This window comes from Hylobates moloch, unplaced genomic scaffold (assembly GCF_009828535.3).
Source record: "Hylobates moloch isolate HMO894 unplaced genomic scaffold, HMol_V3 SCAFFOLD_13, whole genome shotgun sequence".
In the NCBI taxonomy this organism is placed as follows: domain Eukaryota; kingdom Metazoa; phylum Chordata; class Mammalia; order Primates; family Hylobatidae; genus Hylobates; species Hylobates moloch.
In genome coordinates, this window is record NW_026652288.1 from 95,658,134 (window position 1) to 95,680,670 (window position 22,537).

Below are 22,537 nucleotides of genomic sequence, written 5' to 3' on the forward strand. Positions count from 1 at the left end.
CCAGGAGTGAGCCGGCACAGGGTGCCAGTTTCCAAAACAAAACTGCTGTTTCTCAGAGTTCACAGTGATGGCTTGCTTCAGAGTTGGACAGAAGGCAAAGCTGTTTCCTACCCGCTGCTCCACCCGCCCCAAGTGTTTTTTTTTCTTTCTTTCTTTCTTTTTTTTTTAAACTAGTGTGTTAAGGGAATCTTGCTCTGGATGCAGATTAATAGGCTTTGCTGTCTGTCTGGGAAGCTGAGGCCAACCTGGAGTGGATGGGGCTTTTTGAGGGATCACACTTTCCTGCAGACAAAGCAGGGCTTGATGGCCTGGGGGCTGGCAGGGATCATGGGCAGGTAGGCTTCTGAGCCATGAGGGAGGGCTCAGAATGGAGACCCTTTCTGCCCTGCAGGGTGACTTCCACCCTACAGCCACCTGGCACCCTCACTGCCACATGAGCTCTGCCCACTCACTGTCTTAATTCTGTTGGATGGGAAAGAGGTGGGAGAATGTTGGCATTTCCTGTCCTGGTTCACAGTTGTCCCGGACCCTCTGCTACTATCAAAGATACCACCAATAGCTTCCTAGAGATGGGCGTGGAAGGCCTTCTCACCCACTGTGCAGTTAGGAGAAGGCCTGAGTGCCAGCCATCTTCCCCTTTGTGTTAAAAATGCAGCAAGGTGGGCCCCTTTTTCTGGTAGCTTCCAGGAAAAAGGCATGACTTGAGGCTAGTCAAGTGATCATTTCTAATGTTCACACCAATTGTGGAATTTCCTATACTTGGTTCAATTTTATAATCAACAAATAACTATTGAGGAATTAGTTCATTTTAGGGATTGTGCTAAGTCCAGGGGTATAGAATGAATAAGATAAAGTCCTTGCTTCAGAAAGCTGACTGCCTAATAGATAGGCCAAGTCCTGAATGGGAGCCCCTTTATCAACTAAGTGGACACATGACTTTTCTAAAAGCAGGAGGGTAATGCAGAGGTCATCTCCTACTGCAGGTCCCTTGGCATTGTGAAGGGCATATGGGCCGGGGATCACAGATTGAGGCTTGAAACTCATCTGATCTTGGGAGTACTTACTTGTTTTATGAGATGCAGTTTCCTTGGGTAAATAATGGGAATAATACACAACCATGCAGAGCTGTTATAACGATGAAATAAGACAGAGCTTGCCACATGGTAAGTACTCAGTAAGTTGCTGCTATTGTTATTCATTTGTTGATCCCAATGGGCTTGAGATATAACACGTGTGTGTGCACAGTGGCATTTATCCAACCCCTTGTAGATTCTATGACCTTCTTTAAAGATTCAGTTCTTCTACCTTCTTAATTCCTCTTCTAGTGAAGACTAAGATTGGTAAGTTTATGACCTCACAGGATAAGTTAGAAAAACAAAGACATATCCACTATAGCCAACAAGACATATTTGTATATAATATTCTCTGTTTAATAACCTGTGATTGTAGAGGAAGAAAAGGATTGTAATGTTTCTCTTCCCTGAGGTTCCCAAATCTCCCGAGTGTGGTGAGGAAGATCATGAATTCCTCTGAATATTCTAAAAAGTCTAGGTCATTCCCCACTGATGGGGCCTCACAGTTTATTATTACTTAAAAGATGCATTTGTTTGGTAGACATTGCTTGGGGAAAGTTATTCTTTTAGTAAGGGACCTTGGTGGTAGAAGACTTATGCTTCCTGGGGCTGGGACAGAGGTAGGTTGAGAGAATCTTCCAGAAGGAAACGTATTGTGGGAGAGCATTCTGACCCAACATGCTGAATCACGTGACCCCCAGCTGTGGTCTTCTGAGACTTTCTTGGGCCCCATCTATTAAACATGCTGCATATCCCTCAACAACTACTTTGTGAAAATGTAGGCATAAAACGTAATCTTTAAAAGTTACTTCTAAGTCCATGGAAGACACAAAGTAGATAGAGCCAGGAGTCTGAAGACAAAAGAAAATCAAAGCAATTCACAAAGAACAAAAGAAATGGAAAAGAACAGGAAAATAAAAGCATATGAATGAATTGACACTTGAAGTGAACTACAGGGTGCACATTAGTAAGAAATAAAAAAGAGGGTCATTTAAGAAGGAGAAAAAGTTTTATGTGCCAGAAACTGCAAGCAAACAATGGAATTTTGTAAGGGAAAGTTGACAGAAACAGTTTTTCCTTAGTAAGCTGAACGATTCTAAGCATCAGTGAAGGAAACTTGTAGTCAGCGCATGATTGAAAGAGACAGAGATGGGGATGATGGAGCTGCATTTAAAAATGAATGAAGATTTAATAAGCCAAAGAATCATAGAGGTCCTCAAGAGGCCTGATGTTAAAGAAACAAGGGCTAACATTACTCTAAGATTGAAATGAGGTCAATGTTTTAACAGTGCCGATTCCTGGTTGGTGGGATTGGGGGTTATTTTCTTTTTTGCTCCTCTATATTTTAAAATGTTCGGCCATGAATTTGGATTACCTTTGTAATCAGGAAAAGAGGTTAGCACACATGTTAGGAGTAGCAGAAAGAAACCGATTAGGAGGAAGCAGAAAGAAACCAAGTGGTGAGAACTGGTGAATGGGCAAGAAGAAGCAACCAGTAGTGGCAGGAGCTGCCTTGGATAGTCTCACAGTGAAGGTGATGCTAGAATGAGGGAGCTGCTGGGCTGGATTGAGGAAGGGAATAAACTAGAAGGAGGAGCTCTCTCAGGACCATTCTAGCCTTACTTTTGACTCCAGGGTTTGATATGTAATCAGGTTGGCCTCTTATCTTCCACGAACTCAAAATCCCTTCTAATGCTCTTCTCAACTTTCCCTTCCCCATGCGTGTTTCCATTGCTTCCACTGTGGCTGCATGGACGGGCTGCACGTCAGCCAATTCCCACTTTCCTTACTCCAGGGAAAGGCTCTACCTGTGGTAGCCGAGAAGAAGGTTCAGATCATGTCAGGAGAGACCAAGACTTGAAGACCTCTTTCTCTCTAGTTTAAGAGTGTGCAGCGCTGCAGGTGGATGCTAAGACAGAGTAGAGAATGCCCACAGCTGGAGCTTAAGAGCCGTGAGTTCTTTTCTGCACATACTGGTTTGGGTGAACTTAGTCAAGGTACTTAACTTGTGAAGTCCTTGATGTCTCTCTTTTAAAAACAATAGCACTGGCCAGGTGCGGTGGCTGACGCCTGTAATCCCAGCACTTTGGGAGGCTGAGGCAGGTGGATCACTTGAGGTCAGGAGTTTGAGATCAGCCTGGCCAACGTGGCGAAACCCCATCTCTACAAATAGAAACATTAGCCAGGCATTGTGATGTGTGCCTATAATCCCAGCTACTTGGGAGGCTGAGGTAGGAGAGTCACTTGAACGTGGGAGGCAGAGGTTGCGGTAAGCTGAGATCGCGCCACTGCACTCCATCCTGGGTGACAGAGCGAGGCTCTGCTTCAAAATAATAATAATAATAATAATAATAATGATAATGGCGCTGGCTTAGATTGGAATAGCTAAAGGTATCTGCCCAATCTTAAAAGACGGTAATCTCACTCATTATTTGTGCTAAATGTTAGTTTTAGAATATGGATTCTCATAGGTGAGACCCATATCCTGATACGGTGATATGGATTGAATATCGCTAGCATATACCCAGCACATCCTTGTTTTTTTAATTAAAAATTTTTTTAAAATTTAACCATTTTAAAATGTCAGTGGCATTTAGTACATTCACTCACACTGTCTTTTTAAAGTGTTAGAATAACAGTCATTTGGGGTGGTTCCATTTTGCTGCAATAAAAAAATGTTGCATTGCACCTCCATGCTCATGTGTGAGAAACTCTCTAGATCAATGTTGAGAAGAATTTGCTGGGTCATCTAGGCTATAAATGCATTTTCGGCTTGACATGTATTGCTGAACCGCCCTCCAAAGTGGCTTACCACTGATGTTCCCACCAGCAGTGTCTGAGAGTTCTCATTTCTGCTCCTCCTCACAGATAGTGGCTGGGTTTTCATGGAACTCCATAGAGCAGTTAAAAGTGACCAACCAGGCCAGGTGCAGTAGTTCATGCATGTAATCCCAGCACTTTGGGAGGCCAAAGTGGGCTGATCACTTGAGGTCAGGAGTTCAAGACCAGCCTGGCCAACATGGCAAAACCCCGTCTCTACTAAAAATACAAAAATTAACTGGACATGGTGGTGGGCGCCTGTAATTGCAGCTACTTGGGAGACTGAGGCGGGAGAATCACTTGAACCTGGAAGGCAGAGGTTGCAGTGAGCCAAGATTGTGCCATTGCACTCCAGCTGGGGCGACAAGAGTGAAACTCCTTCTCAAAAAAAAAAAAAGTGACCAACCTGCTCTATCAGCACTAACATGGAGTGACCTCAAGAACATAAAGGTGAGTCAAAAGGTAAGTCTGAAGCATAAAGAGGCTAGGGGCTTCAGCTTTATCTGTAATATTTTATTTCTTCCGTTGAAAAATAGTTGAAGGGGCCAGGCGCGGTGGCTCACGCCTGTAATCCCAGCACTTTGGGAGGCCGAGGTGGGTGGGTCACCTGAGGTTAGGAGTTCAAGACCAGCCTGGCAAACATGGCAAAGCCCTGTGTCTACTAAAAATACAAAAATTAACTAGGTGTGGTGGCAGGCACCTATAATCCCAGCTACTCAGGAGGCTGAGGCAGGAGGATCACTTGAACCCAGGAGGAAGGGGTTTCAGTGAGCTAAGATTGCGCCACCGCACTCCAGCCTGGGTGACAGCATGAGCTCCATCTCAAAAAAAAAAAAAAAACAAAACAACAACCACAACAACAAAAAATGGAAAAACAGTTGAAGGAAATAAGACAAAATAATGACAATATCAATTCTGAGTGAGGGGGAGTTGGGAGTATTTGATATACTATTCTCAAGACTTTTCTGTATTAAAAAAATCCTCAATTAAAAGGAGTAATTGATGTGCAGAGATTCCCAAAATATACTGGATAACCAGATTTTTTTCTTTTGAGCAGCTTCCAGATTTGGACTTACTTCCCCTCCATCAAAGTTTATATTAGTTCATATTAGTGGAGCTGGCTGGCCTTCCCTTGTGAATATGTTTTAAAGATTGGATTAAATATCAAGGAATTGGGCTGGGCACAGTGGCTCATTCCTGTAATCCCAGCACTTTGGGACGCCGAGGCAGGTGGATCATGAGGTCAGGAGTTCGAGACCATCCTGGCCTACATGGTGAAATCCCGTCTCTACTAAAAATGCAAAAATTAGCTGGGTGTAGGGGTGCACGCCTATAGTCCCAGCTACTTGGGATGCTGAGGGAGGAGAATCACTTGAACCTGGGAGGCGGAGGTTGCAGTAAGCCAAGATCACACTACTGCACTCCAGCCTGGCAACAGAGCAAGACTCTGTCAAAAAAAAAAAAAAAAAAGAAAAAAAACCCAGGAATTTTGGAAGTTCTTATTTTTAGCCAGTGAAATGAAACATCTCTACAAAATGTAAAATAAGTGCTTGAGTTGAAGCTTGTCTGGTTTGCTCTACCTATGATCCCATCCAGAAACCTCTGCAAGGTTATTCTGGGCCTGGGGTAGGGGAGGTGACTCACTGTGTGCCTCCCTCGCCCCACCCCCCACCTGCTTAATCAGGTGAAATCAGGTTAGAATGAATATTAAGAGCCTCTGGAAGGGAAGAGATGTCAGAGAGGAGTACCCTGAGAGACCGCCTTAGACCAGGGATGGTGAGCGTGGGGGTGCGGGTGACATGCTGGCTTCTTTTTTTTTTTTTTTTTTTTTGAGACGGAGTTTTGCTTTTGTCACCCAGGCTGGAAGGCAACGGCCTGGTCTCCACTCACTGCAACCTCTGCCTCCCAGGTTCAAGAGATTCTCCTGCCTCAGCCCCCCGAGTAGCTGGGATTACAGGCATGTGCCATCACACCAGGCTAATTTTGTGTTTTTAGTAGAGATGAGGGTTCACCATGTTGGCCAGGCTGGTCTCGAACTCCTGACCTCAGGTGATCTGCCCACCTCAGCCTCCCAGAGTGCTGGGATTGTAGGCATGAGCCACCGCACCCAGCTGACATGCTGGCTTCTTAATTAGGGCCCACAACGATTTATGGAGCACCCAGTTTCCAGATACAGCACTCACGTTCACAGGCCTTCCTTTGTGGTCTCATAGAAGAAGCATCTAGGGTGAGCGTTTGCAATATTTTTTTATGCTCCCGTTTTGACAAATGGAAAAAATTGTTTCCGCTTTTAACGTTATCTGAAATGTCAAAATAAAGACTGGGAATAAGGATATTGGATATGCCCAAACCTGGTTGAGAGTCTGTGCTCTAGACTGAGCTTCTCAAGTGCCAGTACTGCCCAGAAACTCTCGGGTGTCTGGCAAACCTGGATTTGAAGGCTGACCTGATCGCTTGTAGGTTATGGACCTCAGGTGAGCTTCTTACCTTCTCTCAGCCTGTGTCCCCCTTCTCTGGAAAGGTGATTATGACACCTGCCACTTAGGGCTGCTTTGCAGATTCCATGAGGCACTTAGCACCACTGCCAGTTACATAAAAAAACAAAAACAAAAAGCCCTGAAAACTTTAATCCTAATAATGGCCTTGGGAGGTAGACTAACCCCTATGCCCCCCATTTTATAGATGAGAATACTGAGGCTCAGATATACAGTTCAATAAGTTGCTTAACCTAAGCACAGACCAGGGCTCACTGCCAGGCCTTTTGACTCCAAGTCAGGGCCCTGGCCATGTGTCTACAGGTGAGCAGGAGATTTAGAGTCACCTTCTCCCCTGCCTGAGTCACAGGCAGGGCCAGGAGTGATTTGACTCACGTGGCTCTGCAGGACTCTTTGCATCTAGTTTCCTTAGCACTAGGTAAGCAAGTGCCATATTGAACAGCTTTTGTGTGTTCTGTGGACTCCCTTCAGTTTCTCTTTTGTCCAGTTGGCCCAGTTGGCCATAAGCTTTGTTTCAGAGATGAGACCAAGTCTCCTATTCCTTCTCAAACAGCCACTAGCCTCGGAGAAATCGCCTGTATATCACACGAATGGCTTTCTTTTCTTTTCTTTTTTTTTTTTTTGGAGACAGAGTCTCGCTCTGTTCCCCAGGCTGGAGTGCAGTGGCGCGATCTTGGCCCACTGCAACCTCTGCCTCCCAGGCTCAAGCCATCCTCCTACCTCAGCCTCCCAAGTAGCTGGTATTACAGACATGCACCACCACACCCGGCTAATTTTTGTATTTTTAGTAGAGACAGGGTTTCACCATGTTGGCCAGGCTGGTCTCAAACTCCTGACCTCAGGTGATCCACCGGCCTTGGCTTCTCAATGTGCTGGGATTACAGGCGTGAGCCACCGCGCCTCGCCACGCGAATGGATTTTAATGAAGACCTTCCCTGCAGTCTCTCATTTGAGCTTTAAGTTTCACCATCCAACGTTTTACCAGATTGGCAAAAAAAAAAAAAGAAAAAAAAAGGAAGAACCTAAATAGATTTCACTGTTCCCCTAAGTTCCTTACAGTTGTGCCTTTCCTCTGGTCGCTGAACCTGTCAACCTCAGTTCCCTCATCCGTAAAGTGAGGACATTAATATTGGCCCTGCCTGTTCTGTGCATCAAAATAAATGAGATGCTGTGTGGGACACCTTTTGCAAACCTTAAGGCAGTTTTCCTCCTCTCTAACTCTCTCTCCTATGATCCAGCCTGAATCTATTCCTTCCTCAAATGAGAAGTAGGACTGAGTCTTCTGTTCTTTGCAAAGCATTTCTCAGCACACCTGCCCAGCTGCATGAGCTGAGAGGAAATCAGCATATTAAGGAGGAAGAAACAGTGCCTCCTGCTGAAGTCTTTACCTGCTTCTAGCACCTGTTAGGTAAATCTCTATTTATTGGGTTCTAAGCTAAATTCACTCTAAAAGACCTGGAATCTTCTCTCCTATCAGTTTTCAGCAATGAAGTTTTGGTTGAGAGACTGAATGTACCTGAACCTCATTTTTAAAATGTGATAATACTTGCCTTGCTGTGTTGTCATAGCATATTAGGACATGTTATGGTCGGCAGTCAAAGCACGTGACTTTTTCTTGTCCCACTGGACTTTTCTCTCCTTCACTTTACCCTTCTACTTTTTTTTTTTTTTTTTTAAGACGGCGTCTTGCTCTGTCTTGCCCAGGCTGGAGTGCAGTGGCACGATCTCAGCTCACTGCAGCCTCTGCCTCCTGGGTTCAAGCGATTCTCCCGTCTCAGCCTCCGGAGTAGCTGGGACTACAGGCGCCCACCACCCATAACTGGCTAATTTTTGTACTTTTAGTAGAAACAGTGTTTCACCATGTTGGCCAAGCTGGTCTCAAACTCCTGACTGCTGGTGATCCACCCGCCTTGGCTTCCCAAAGTGCTGGGATTACAAGTGTGAGCCACTGCACCTGCCCCAGTTTACCCTTCTAAATCTCTGTGCCTCAGCTTGCTTCTCCATAAAATGGGGATAATCATCTTTGGACTACTTAGCTCACAGGGTCGGTTGTGTGACTTTGAAATAAAGGCTGTGGTGCGGAATTGAAGATGGTGAAATGTAGGAGCAATGCCTCAGTGGGGTTATTTGCTGGCCTTGGGCTGGTGAGTCATGTGCTGGTTCTCAAAGTCCCGGCCTGTTGTCTGCGGCAACCACGTTTAGGAGGTCCCTTAGCACAGCTGCTCTTACCAGCTCTTCCTGAGGCCCCTGACACTCTCCCATCTCCCTGCAAGGCTCTGCGGTCTCCTTACACCTGTTACCCCCATGCCTCGCCCTGTCTTTCTCTCTTAGTCCCCCTCTAGATCGCAAGGCACAGGACCATTCACTGCTATTCTCTGGATACAGAAATGGTGCCTGCCCCAATCCTGAGGGCTGTCAGAAGCTGCCCATCACATGACACGCTCAGCCCCACTCCCCCAGCTAACCCTCATGAATAAATACTAAAAAGACTCATTATGGAGAGATAAGGAAAACAGGAAGTGTTTCTGAAAGCTCCCAACAACACCGTCCCTCTAGACCCAACACCCCCTCCAGAGGCCACCAGTGTCTTTAGCAATGAGGCCCCCTCTGCGGTTGAGGAAGAGCCTCTGTCTCTCAAACCCAGAGGGGACTGTGGGGCCTGGAGCCGGGAGGGCAGGCCAGAGGCAGGGGAGCTGAGTTGCTGTATTCTGGGCACAATTTCAAGGCCAGCTGCAGGGAGAACAAGCAGTCGCTGTGCGCCTGCAGCTGGCTGTGGTTAGGCCAGGGCTGTCCCTCACTTGTGGTATATTTAAAGAGACCCCACCAGACGGCCGTGCCAAGGGGAAAAAATGCACACACATCCCTGTTAGCCACACTCGGTTCCCCTGCCAAGGCCGCTCCTCCTTCCTCAGCTCCCAGCACTGCGTTCACACATCAAGAGAGGAGGACCGGCTTCTCAGACTCCCTATGTGCCACCTGGGGACACACACCCTGGCGCCTGGCCTCTCTGCCCTCTTACCAAGCTGGCCAAAAGTTCAGGGGATTAGCCAGATCGGCGCCTCCCACCCTGGCGTTGGTAACCAACCCAGCAACCGAAGAGGAGAGGCAGGCAGATGAGTCAAATGCAGCCGCACAGAACCTCTGGCTTCGCGTTTTGTTTGTGAAAACTCCCTGTGAGTGAGAAGAACAGGGGCCCTTCCGGCAGGGAGGGGCAGGGCTTTCCTACACCACTCCAGGCCACAGGCGCCTCCTCCAGGGAGGCCCAGGCCCCACTGGACTGCAGTGAGGTCTTACAGGCCAAGCTGGTGGGCCAAGATGAGCCCACCCTGGCTGAACTCTCTGGCTGCCTCTTCCACTTGTTTTTCTCAAGTGAAAACAAGACTACAGGTCTAAATCCCACAGGCCTGGTAGTAAGAACTCTGGGCAAGAGAACCAATGGGCGTAAAGTCCCATGGAGCAGGTGTGCATAGAAGTTTGGGCTTTCAGGTGGCCAGAGACCAAGGAGCTGTCCTCACAGCAGTCAATGAGAGGTCTTCCGGAGCGTAGCCCAGCCAACATGGGGTGAGAGGGTGGGAAGTGGGCAGCTTATCAACCAGGGGAGGGGAGCCAGCAGGCAGACTGTCTGAGGCAGGCCCCTACAAGTGCCGGAAGAGTTAGTGAAACACAAGTGCACCAACAGCATTGGCTACATAATTTGTGGGGCCTAGTTCAAAATGAAAATGCCAGGTTCTTTGTTAGAAAATTATCAAGGATTTCAAGACAGTGACAGAATAGCACGAAACCAAGGGCCCTTCTAAGCACAGGGACATTTTGGGACCACACAGGTTGCACACCCACAAAACTGACCCTGGGTACCTGTGAGTCAGCTCCTTGAAGCAGATGTGAAAATCAAGGCAGGTCAGCTGGGGGATGTCTGGCTGCAGCCCCTAGACTCCCCACCCATGCTGCCCTGTAACACCAGTTCCCAGACTTCTACCAGGCTTGGGACATTGTCTCTCCAGCAGCAGCCCCTCTCCCTGTGCTGACAGCAATGGAGACTTTACCTCTCAGAAAAGAGGGAATCACAAGGCCACGGTGGAAGGAGGGCGGAGGGCTGGAATGAAGTGTGGCTCTGGGGTCTCGAGGCCTCTGAGTCCCACAGTCCCCCAGGGATTCTCTAGACAGGCCAATGGAGCCTTCCGAGTGAGGATATGGAGGTGTTTTGGAACAGGATGGAGAAACAACACAGACTACAGTCTGGGTCACCTCTTAAGGTCCCAAGAGGATACATCCTGTGCATGTGTGACAGTCTAGGAGCAGAGCCAAGATCCAGGAAGCCTTCTCCCCACTTGGGAACTTACCTCCAACTCAATGTGGTCATGGAGTTTCTTGCAGGTCGCTGCAAAAGTTTCCGAGGTGCCAAATTCAAAGTACCACAGCTTGTTCTTCATCCTGGACCACAAAGCAGAGAGATGCCTCAATATTCCGTGCTTGAAATGCTCATGTAAATAGCTATGTTCTTTGGATTGGGAGGCCCAAGCCTTCAGCAATTTCCCCAGTCTTACATTTTCAGCACTTGTTAATCAGATGATCAAGGAATAGAAATTTTTTACCAACTGTTCTTGCTCGGAACTTAGGGAAAATCCACTTATTTCTTAGACATCATAGCAACCCTGGGTGAACTACCAACTGCTCCCCGAGCTTCCTGGTCAGAACAGGAAGAAGGTCTCTGTAGCTGCATTAAGGAAAGAGCTCTATGAGAAGTCAAGCCAGAGGTGGCAAATATCAATACAGTGCTCTGGCCACTGTCGTTTCCATTACTCAGGCAGAACTCTCTTTTGGGTATGTTTGGGGTGTAAAGGGAAGATCCTTCTAAGGCTTGAGGGATGTGCAGTCTCAGGACAGAGGAGGGATCTCCACACTAACCCAGCTAAAATGCGTGCCGCATTGCCCAGGCTCTGATTGGGGGAAGCAGAATAGCAAGAATTAGATGCAGATTTGCAGGCAAGTTGGAAAAAAAGAAGAGTTGATTGGTAGCAATAATCACCTCCCCTCTTCCTCAAATGTATTTGCTTAGGCCATGGCAATCCTTCAGTTAAGGGCAAGCATTGTCATATTTGCTTCAAAGTAAGAGTTCACTACTTTGAGCTTTAAAAATTTTCAGCATTTTCCTTAAGAGAAAAAAAAAATCAATCAATGGGGTTCCCATGTAGCTGGGGGCTTTGCAAAGTCAGATGGTGTGTCCTGACACTTGGTGCTTTTGATCAGATGGTCTCTCTAGGAAGTGTTTCTGAAGGTATTCCATTCCTTCCACCCCAACTGTCACCCCATTATCAGGGGTTGGCTAAGAGAAGGGACACCTGTCCAGTTTATGAGCTGACAGATTTTGCTAAGGAAGGATTAAACAAAATCACATTCTTCTTGGCACTCAGAAGAGAGGATGCCACCTTGCGTGGTGCTAATCCTCTCTCCTCAGGTTTGCAGATGAAGGGGAAAGGAGCAGTCTTCAGAGGGAAGAGGGCTCTTATTTTTTCCTCATGTTCCTTAGGTTGTAGCAGATGACACTCCAGAATAATAGACACAACTCCTTTCTGCAGATTTCCCCAAGCGTCTACCTAGAACTTGAAGATGAAACTGTGTTCTTCCATTGCATGAAGACTTCTGAGATCTAGTTGGTTGGGAAATAGCTTCTCTGACTCTTAGTATGCATGAAAAGAACTAATAAATGATGAAGGAAGTAAGAATAAGCAAACTCTGGGAATTATGCCTCATGAACAAAGTTAGAAGAGCTGGGTGTACTATAAGCAGATCAGTGCTTCTCAACCCATGTGCTGTGGCACAGGCATACCTGGGATGTCAGTCTCCTCAGCCTGCAGAACAGCCAGGTGGGATCTGGGACAGGCTGAGCCCCAATGCTATGGCAAACATTCTCATTTGTATTCCCAGTGTGCCACACATAGATTTTCTATGCATTTCATTTTCTATGCATGCCATGATGATGTAAAATAATTGGGGGAAACATTGTTCTAGATCACTGATTCTCTGTATGCACAGTAATGTGCATATCTAATCACTTGGGGATTTTATGAAGATGCACATTCTGATTCAGTGGTTTAGGGTTAGGGCCCAAGATTCCTCATTTCCAGTGCTGCTGGTCTAGGGGATACTGTGAGTCACGTGGATCTGGAGACTATGCCTGTGGTTCTCAAACATTGGTATTTATAAGAATTACCTGGGGAATGTGATTAAAATGCTGCTTCCAGGGCTCCAATCTATAGAGATTCTATGAGATAGTTGTGGGACGGGGCCCAGGATTGTGTATTTTTATGTGTGTCCAAGTGATCATTATGCAGATGGTCAGTGGACAGGACATTGCTGTAGATCCCAGTGAAATGAAAACATGGAAAAGGACAGAACCAGTTAAACCTGAAGGAGAGGATTCTCCAGGGAGGACAGAACAAGGGTCAGTGCCTTTCCACAGTCGATGATGGCAAAAGACTAAGTAACAGGAAAAACATAGATTGTCATAAATGTTAAAGCTGAGCATTCCTTTTTGGCAGCAAGAGCATCTCTGTAGCCAGGAGACTTGTTTGTGATTCCATTTTCAAATATCACTGCTGGCCTGAATCATGACTTTTGAAAGTTATTGCCAGGAGATTTAGAGTTTCAATAAAAGTTTCCGGAAGCCACAGCTATTTTTTCCCAGTAGTAGCTCTTCTGATGAGCTAATAAAGGTTAAGAGGTCATGGTTAGGTCAGCATCGCAGAATAACTGAGAAGATCAAACGGACTACTCATTCATTGCTGGCTGTGTAACCTTTGACAAGTGATTTAATGTTTTTAAGCCTCAGTTTCCTCATCTCTAAAATAGAGATAAGAAAAATATCTGCTTCAAGAGGTAGTTGAAAAGTTAAATGAGATGACAGCAAAGCACTTCACATAGGCTTGCTCTATAGTAGGCTCATCAAGAATGCCAGCTACTTACTTATTAGCTATTATTATTTCAGTGTCTTGAGCTGGTATATTTGGATAACATAGTGAGGCAAAAATGACAGATAAGGATGTGTAGCTACAGATATTATATATTAATATTTTCCTGGGCAAGAAAAAATGTGATCATATTTATTAAATTATGTGTCATGACTTTTGGTGAAAAAAATAGGTTCCCCATATGTCCTTAATAGATTTTTCCAGAGTCATACCACGCCCTAATCCTTGATTAATTATCTTGACTGGTCACACAATTGGCCAAAGTGATGTTAATTGCTAATATACTTCTGAGAAAGTGCATGTTTGGTGTGAGACAAAGTATTCATCAATTCAACAGACATTCCTTGTGCCAGGGACTAGAGAGGGTGTGCCTGGTACAACAAAGAACAAAATAGCATTCCATGCACTGGATATCTGGAAAAGACAGACAGGAAGCAGACCACAGTGTGGTCGGCCAAGAACCAGGCACCAGGGTTCGTAGCGGGAGGGACACCCAATTCTTAGAAGGATGTAGAAGGCAAACAGGGAAGGTGGAGAAAGCATTTCAGGCAAAGAAGGAAGCTAGGCCATGGCACGGGCAAGAGAGAGAATAGTCTTGCTGGAGGGGACGCAGAACTCAAGGTAGGGCTTGGCCAGGTAAGGCTGGAGGCAGACAGGAGCAAGACTGTGAAGGGTGGGCATGCCACACTCAGGGGTTTGTGCTTTATCTTAAAATCTGGTGGGGCGTGACGGCTCACACCTGTAATCCCAGCGCTTTGGGAGGCAGAAGCACGTGGATCACCTGAGGTCAGGAGTTCGAGACCAGCCTGGCCAACATGGTGAAACCCCGTCTCTACTAAAAATGCAAAAATTAGCCAGGTATGGTGGTGGGCACTGGTAATCCCAGCGGCTTGGGAAGCTGAGGTGGGAGAATTGCTTGAACCCGGGAGGCGGAGGCTGCAGTGAGCTGAGAATGCACCACTGTACTCCAGCCTGGGTGACAGAGTGAGAACCCCGTCTCAAAAAAAAAAAAAAAATTCTATAGGGAGTCATGGACCATCCTCAAGTGGTTGGGGAGGGGGATGTGGTGACAGTAGTGACCTGATCAGATTTAGGTTTTTTAAAGATCATTCTGTTCCAGGTGTGGAGAAGGGACTGGAAAGAGAGGTACAGACTGGAAGTTTGGAAAATAGTTTTGAGGTGGTGTAGAAATCCAGGAGATAACTGGGAAGGGCCTGAACAAGGGTCATGACAATAGCATTAGAAGAGAAGAGCGGGGGAGAGTCACAGGCTAAAATTTAGGAGTTATTTTAGCTTACGGAACAAAAAAGAGGGGTCACAGTGATAGCCAAGTTTTTGTCTTAGACAGCATGATAGATGGCAGGTGCCATTTCCTGAGAGAGGGGCACAGGATATTGATTCTCCAGTGGCAGTTGTCTTTGTAACTGAAAGACAGCACTTTTGTTTTTGGTTAATTTTTTCATTCATCCATCCATCCATTGAATATTTATGGACCCCTACTATGGGCCAGGTGCTGTGTAGGGCTTGGAGATAAGTGATGAATAAGACAAGCAAGACCCCTGCCCCACCCCTCAACCCCCCCTTTTTGGGGGTGGGGTGGGGCAGAGTCTCATTCCGCCTCCCAGGCTGGAGTACAGTGGTACAATCTTGGCTCACTGCAACCTCCGCCTCCCCGGTTCAAGCGATTCTCATGCCTCAGCCTCCTGAGTAGCTGGGATTACAGGCGCGTGCCACCACTCCCGGCTAGTTTTTGTATTTTTGGTAGAGACGGGGTTTCACCATGTTGGCCAGGCTGGTCTTGAACTCCTGGCCTTATGTAATCCACCCACCTTGGCCTCCCAAAGTATTGGGATTGCAGGCCGCCGCACCCAGCTGAGCTTATACACTTTTAATAGCGTCACCAAGACCTAACATTGAACCTCTGACCCACAAGGGACGTGGCTTTTAGATATGTTCAAAATGGAAATGCTTCTATTTCTCCTCTTTTAACGCAGGCACTTTTTGGCTAGAAGTGAATGCATTCTATTCCCATGGCCCTTTGGTTTTGCACTCTGCTAAACATTTTACACACACCATCTCCTTCAGTTCTCAGAAGCAGCTTACAGGTAGGTTACTCTAAGATTTCCTTATTGTTACAAATAAGGACATTCACAGATGGAAGTGAATTCTCCTCTGCCTTGTCTTCGTTTTCCTTTATCATCACCAGCACACCACCACCACCGCCCATTTCCAAAGCCTTTAGGAAAAGCCTATGGGCACGTGGTACCCTACAATTTGAGCTGGGAGATGCAGCCCCCACTCTCCCTGACTACCAGAGAGCCTGAGTGCAATGTTCCTTCTTCTCTTTTGAAGATGTCTCCCCTGCTACTTTACTCTTAGCCCTTGTTGGAGGACTGTTGCTGCAGAATGTGGCACTGAGCTTTTGTCTGTTTCATCTTCTACTGTACAAGAATATGGCATCTGAGAGCTGAGAGGCTAGGGTTCATGACTGGCTTTGCCACTCACTGGCTGGGCAAGTTATTTAAATTATTTGAACCTTCACTTCTTCTACAAAATGGGAACATTATTTTCTACTCACAAAGTTGTGAGGCTTATGTGGCAAATGCAAAGTACCAAGCAGGTGTTTAATGCATAGTAAGTGCTCAGTAGCGCTTCTTCCTCGTTGCTAGGAGACACATCACTGGAAGAAGACACATTCCCCAAAGGCTGCAGGGGTAAGGGCGGGTCTACTGTGGGGAGTCTATCGTAGGTGGCCCATATTTTTTGAAGAAAATAAAACTAACGATGTTTTCGTGGCTGCTGGAATGCTTTTTCTGCATCTCTCTTCCTGAGTTGTCTTTGGCCCACCATTTTTTTTCCCCTCTTATAATCACCTTTCAGCTGGAGATGACTAATCCTTAACCAGCTGTTCTGAGGCTGATTTCTAGTTCCATGAAACTCCTAGGTTCATTGTCAGGCTCTGAACTATCCAGATGGACCCATTCTTGAGGCAGAAGATCCTCCTGTGTGCTCCAAGCAACTCTCAGCCACATGGAGAAATGGCAAATACAAATAGTGACACCATGGCTCAACTCTATTTCTGGGTTTTCTTAATTGCCCCCTGGCTTATAAGAAAATAACATCAATTGCACACTAGCTAGTTGAATCTTTTCATTAGACAGATGAGAGAAAAAATGAGACTAACTAAAAATGTTCTTTTATGTTTGTCAGCAATTTAGGGCTGAAATCCATCATCCTGACAGCTATGAATAGCCTGTTTTCAAGGATGTCCACAGTGAAACCCAGCTAACTGCTGGCCATTCACTTTACCAGCAGAGGCTACGTACTCAGCTTCCTACAGCACCCCGAGCTTCTGGGGACCCTTTCCTGAGAATCAAGGAAGTTTTAAGGGCATTGGGCTTTTGAAGTTGTCAAAACATGAAAACATTTATTTGGGCTTAGAAGTCTACACAGAGAACACTACAGTTATTTCTAGAAATAGAAGCCCTTGAAGTGAAGGTATTCCTCTTTGTGGTTTGGACTTTGATAATCAGGTTCTCTGAGTGACTCATAACTCACATAGTTAGTTAGTCCTTGGGTGTCAGCATTAGGTTGGGAGGCCTGGTGAAACAGATGCTACCCACAAGATGGTGTTCTGTATTGCATGGGGGGAGGGCAGAATGATTTAGTGGAGACTGTGCTGCACCAGCGGGCAGAGCGGCCTCCCAGACCCCATTATCAAACCCACCAGCACGTGACTTCACGAGAGTCACTCAGCATCCCCAGGCCTCAGACACCTCATCTTAAAAATGAAGGGCTTGGGGCCGGGCACAGTGGCTCACACCTGTAATCCAAGCACTTTGGGAGGCCGAGGCGGGTGGATCATGAGGTCAGGAGATCCAGACCATCCTGGCCAACATGGTGAAACCCTGTCTCTACTAAAAATACAAAAAATTAGCTGGGCATGGCGGTGCATGCCTGTAATCCCAGCTACTCAGGAAGCTGAGGCAGGAGAATCACTTGAACCAGGGAGTTGGAGGTTGCAATGAGCCGAGATCGCGCCACTGTACTCCAGCCTGGCGACAGAGCGAGACTCCGTCTGAAAAAAAAAAAAAAAATGAAGGACTCGGACCAACTGCTTTCCAAGGTTTCTCCAAGCTCCCCAGACAACTTGAGATGACACAATTCAGAACAGGATGGGAGGACTCACGTGTTCTACAACTGCTGCCGTGTAGGAGTGTGGGCCCAAGTATTGTCAGAACTGACATTTTTGAAAGAGAATCCAGAAATATATTTTCATGTAAAATCTCCTGATTATTGGAATTGGCAACTAATTCAAGTTTTTAAGAACCTAAGCCAAAAACTACACATTTGGGAAAACTGTAGCTAGCCAACAGGACATTTCCGTATATGAATTATAAATTTTCATCAGGTTCATCTCAATTAAAAAACAAAACAAATGATCTCAATCCCATTTGGGATTTGCTGGGTTATTAATGGTGTCATTGCTACCACTACTGAAGATAATAGACTAGCATTGGATTACTAAGGTAAATAACAATTTAGCAAATCAGGTATAATAGAAATGCAGAACGGCCAAATGCAACAAGAGTTAAATTATAATTGACTGATAAATATTAGTAATAATATTGACAGTACTTTACCTGTTAACATTTTACATTACTTGAATCTTGAATACCTTTGGAAGCTTAGTAATTATGTTAACCAAAGTTTACATCAAGAGTTAAAAAAAAAATAAAAAAGCAAAGGCAGGTGGGGTCTGCTCTAAGGCCAGGATGTCAAGTCCTATAAGGAGCCCATGACTGCCACCTCACAGGTGCTGCAGAGGCCATCTGTGTCACCCGCACACCCAGCTGCCTTGGCCCATCAGAGAGTGTGTCACCACATCTAATCCACGCTGCATGCTGTCCCCAGCTCTCACTGCTCATCAGAACAGGCACTCAGTGATCCTCAGGCATGGAGCTGTGGATAGAATCATCTTTTCCAAGAGGGGGCAGTGGCCCCTTTGGTTCAAGGGAAAGTGAACACCCAGCAATCAGGAAGGAGGCTTTATAAATAGCTGTTTTTGTACTCTGAATGTGACTCTTGTGCCTGCTGTTCCTGCCAACAGATTTGTGTTGGCTCGATGTGTTTCAGCTTCAAGGGGCGAGGTATTCCCTGGCTTGTTTCCATACTTGGGACAAGACTAGTGTTCATGGCACTCAGAAAAATCTAGGGTGGTGAATGATGGGAAGACTGGAGGCCAGAGACCAGGAAGGGTGGGCAGAAAGATGGAGAACAGGAAAGGGGAGATCTCAAGAAGGGGCTCAGAAAAAAATAAAAAGGCTGAGGAAGGAGGGAGAAACTTGAGTAGGATGTATTTTATTGTATAACTATGGAACCCTCTTAATAACCTCTGAAGACACTTCTTGAGTCATTTTCATGTGTGAGAAATTAACTGTAAAGTCACAGATGACATACTGTTCGCACTTAAGAGGTCTTCAGCGTTCAGGGACTTATAGCCAGGGGATCACAGGTTCCAAAGAGTCTTGCAAAGTGTAAATGGAGTCCATGAGCTGCTGTCAATATTTCGTAATGTAAAATAGTATTTGTGCATTTAATCATAATAAAGACAGCATAGGCTAACTAGTGGGTTAAATTATAATTTTTTTGATGTGCAATGGAATTAAATCAGTTATATCAGTTACTGCTTGGTAACCAGAGACATGGATTGAATGGCAATTGAATCCTCAATAATCAAAATGGGGAAACAGATGATTACTTAGAACAGCTTTATGGCTGAAAAAAGTCTTATTCAATATGGTGCCCATGGTAGGAGGCAGTGGGAGGATGAATAAAAATAGTGCACTATTCTATAGTAAAAGGGTACATGTAAAATTACTACTCTATACCAGGGCTGGATGGTGGTTCTCTTCTAAGCCATGGCAGCCTTCTCATGGAACAGCTTAGGAAACTGAGATCAGTTCTTGATGATGCAGCTGGGAGGTATGGAGCAGGAATACAAACCCCATCTTCCAGCCCATACTCCTTACTGGTTTACTCTCCCTGGGTCCTGTTGCTATGCCCCAGAGGCACCTGAGAGAAATGGAAAAGTCAACCGAAGTCACCAGAGCTAGTGACTGCAAAGCTGTGAGTCATTCTCATTCATGCTTGTGGGCTGGGTTTACTCACATCTACCACATGGGCCACCTGTGTGGCTGTAGGATCCCAGCTTGAGGTTGGCTGGGACCCTGACACTCTTTAGCAGAGTCAGTGATCTAGGCCTCCGCATTGGTCTCCAGTCTCCACTCTCCACTCTTGTCCCAGAGTAACAAAGGGCCAAATCCATAAGCCTCGTGTTTAGAGCAGCCTCTGTATCCCTTCAAGGGTAATTCTGGGCCCCTAAGAATCTACTGCCTCTGAACAGTGACCCTTCTCTTCCATATAAGACAGTGTGTTTCTGTGGACCAAGGACACATTCTCCATTGATAGGATCTCCGAATTCTGTCTGGCACCTGACAGTATCTCCTCCTAAGGGCAGGACTCCAAGCACGAAGACTGCCAAAGTCTGAAATCGGATCCTTTCCCAGTGCAGCATACAAGGACACACGTGTGCACGTGCGGGCACACACACCGGCCGCAACAAGAAGGCTTCTCTGAGACTCATGATCCACTGTTACCAAATGTGCTCGCAGACACTGCCCCTCTGAGGCCAGAGAGTCTCTCCAAAGGCCCAGCGGCCTGACTGGAGAATGGCCACCGTGCTGTGAAAGGCACCACTTTGGGGGTGGCCCTCAGGGGAGAATGCTGAGGGGCAGTCAAGGCCAGGACCACGTTGTCAGGGTTTTCCTTTCCTGATGGCCTGGGTCTCTAGGGTGTTTTTCCGGTTAGTATCTGTCCTTGTCAAGAGAAAATAGCTCCTTTCCCTCATCCAAAAAGAAAAAGGAAAGAAAGAAAAAACCCTCACAGTTTGGCTGCTTCTTAGCAATCCTTTCTCCCTTTGAAGAGTTATTCGTGGAAAGAAAATCCCCTTCAGGCTGATTTGGCGGAGGGTGGAGGGCATGGAATAAGCTTGCTCTTGGCAGTTATCGGAGAGCAAAGTCAAATACTGGGACAAAAAGAAATCCCTGCCTGGACGGACGGGGAAAAGACGGACAGGAATGCTCACTCCTGAGGTTCTGTGGTGATTCCTCAGCTGCGCTTTCCAGCATTCACACATCCATCAGCCCTGGGAACCGGCATCTGAAGGTGGTGGGGACAGCGAAGACACAGGTGGGCGAGGCCTCGTGTTAGAACCTGAGCCTTGAAGGCTTACGGAAGGTGGCTGCCCTGCTGGATCTGAGCCTTTCGCTGTGGAAGGTGACTTCCTGGGTCCTGATCAACCAAGACTAAAATGTGGAACTGTCTGGAGGAGCAGAGGCAAACCCTGGAAGCAGGTCCACACCCTCACACTACTGTGACTGCCAGGTGGGTCCTGAGGGAGCCAGCTGAGCTCTGCCGGCCCCCAGCTGTTGAGAGGAATCTCACTTCCCACTTCACAAATGTTGACCGTGGGTCTGACTGCACTGGCTGCTTTATGCACCCAAGGGTCCTGCTCTTTTGATCCTCATGTCTACCCCCTGCAGTAGGTACTATGGTGGCTATTTGTAGATGTGTGAGATGGTTGTTCCTTGGCAAACCTACAGCTAGACTGGAAGGGGATCGCAGAGTCTGAGGGGATGCAGGCTGGCTGATCCTGTTCTCCCCTCTCGCTCCCCAGCCAGTCTTTCTGAACACGAGGCAGTGCCTGCTTTGTGATAGGTCGGGTTACAAAAGTTCCTTGGTTAAGCCAGTTGTTTGTCACTCTGAGCACATTTCCCCATAGAAACAATGTTATGTTGAGGTTGGGTTCCCAGGCTAACCCACAAGAGCCAATTAACCCGTTGGGTACCCAAACTACAATGTCTCATTTTAGAGAGAGCTTCTGGAGCTGAAGGTGTTCTGGTGGGAAGGCAGAAAGGCCTGGGTTCCAGCCACAGTTCAGTCATTTACTTGACATGTGGCCTTGGGTAAATCATTTAGTCTGTCTCTTAGTTTCTTTATTTTTGAATTGACACGACATGACCTACCTTGCAGGGGTTGCTGGGAATATTGATTAAGAATACACACACATGATCGGGCGCGGTGGCTCACGCCTGTAATCCCAGCACTTTGGGAGACCAAGGTGGACGGATCACTTGAGGTCAGGAGTTTGAGACCAGCCTGGCCAACATGGTGACACCCTGTCTCTACTAAAAATGCAAAAATTAGGCTGGGCATGGTGGCTCATGCCTGTAATCCCAGCACTTTGGGAGGCCGAGGCGGGTGGATCGTGAGGTCTGGGAGTTCAAGACCAGCCTGGCCAATACGGTGACACCCCGTCTCTACTAAAAATACAAAAATTAGCCAGGTGTGGTGGCGGGCACATGTAATCTGAGTTGCTTGGGAGGCTGAGGCAGGAGAATTGCTTGAACCCGGGAGGCGGAGGTTGCCACTGCACTCCAGCCTGGGTGACAGAGTGAGTCTCTGTCTCAGGAAAACAAACAAAAGAATACACACACATGTGTATGTGTACTACACACACGTGTATGTGTACTACACACACACACATATATATATATATATACACTCCAATAAAGGCACAGTAGAACTCCGTTGTTGTATATAAAACTGGCTTTGTGGCCTCATGATTCTGAGTTCCAACTTAAAGTACAGGGAGCACATCTTTTCTGCTGAATTGGGATTGGGGATCTTTGCTTTCCTCAACTTCCTGGGAAAGAAACCTGGAGACTCCTCTACCCTACATCCCTGGCGGTGACCCTGAAGTCTGGGCTGGAGTTCTACTTAGGAGGGGAATGGAGATGCCAGAGGGAGAGTGAGAAGCAGCAGAAGTGGAAAGAGTAGCAGAGAGCACACACTGAAGTATGCCTCCTGTGTCTTCCTTTTGCAATCATAAAACTCCAGGATGGTCTGGTTATTTCTGCCTACGTTTCCTGTGCCTTCCCCACCATCGGCTGGTTAGAGGCATCTTGTCTAGAATTAAGTCCACGGTAAGTCGCTCCCTCCTTGTTTCCCTTACCTTTCCCATCATGAAATTGTTAGCAAGGCAAGTCAAAAATGCACTCGATAGGGCAGATGCCTGGATAAATACCCCCCTTCTCTTCCCTATTCCATCTTCTTCCTG

General features: G+C 46.6%; 1 protein-coding gene across 3 annotated transcripts in view; it reads right to left on the reverse strand.

Moving 5' to 3' along the window:
* The window catches only part of DGKG (diacylglycerol kinase gamma), a 214,559-nt gene that overhangs the window by 47,949 nt on the left and 144,073 nt on the right, over window positions 1–22,537 (reverse strand). For all 3 annotated transcript variants that reach the window (XM_032171841.2, XM_032171842.2, XM_032171843.2), the window contains one exon: window positions 10,729–10,819. In XM_032171841.2, coding sequence (XP_032027732.1) covers window positions 10,729–10,819 — 91 coding nt within the window. The remainder of the gene's footprint in view (window positions 1–10,728; window positions 10,820–22,537) is intronic.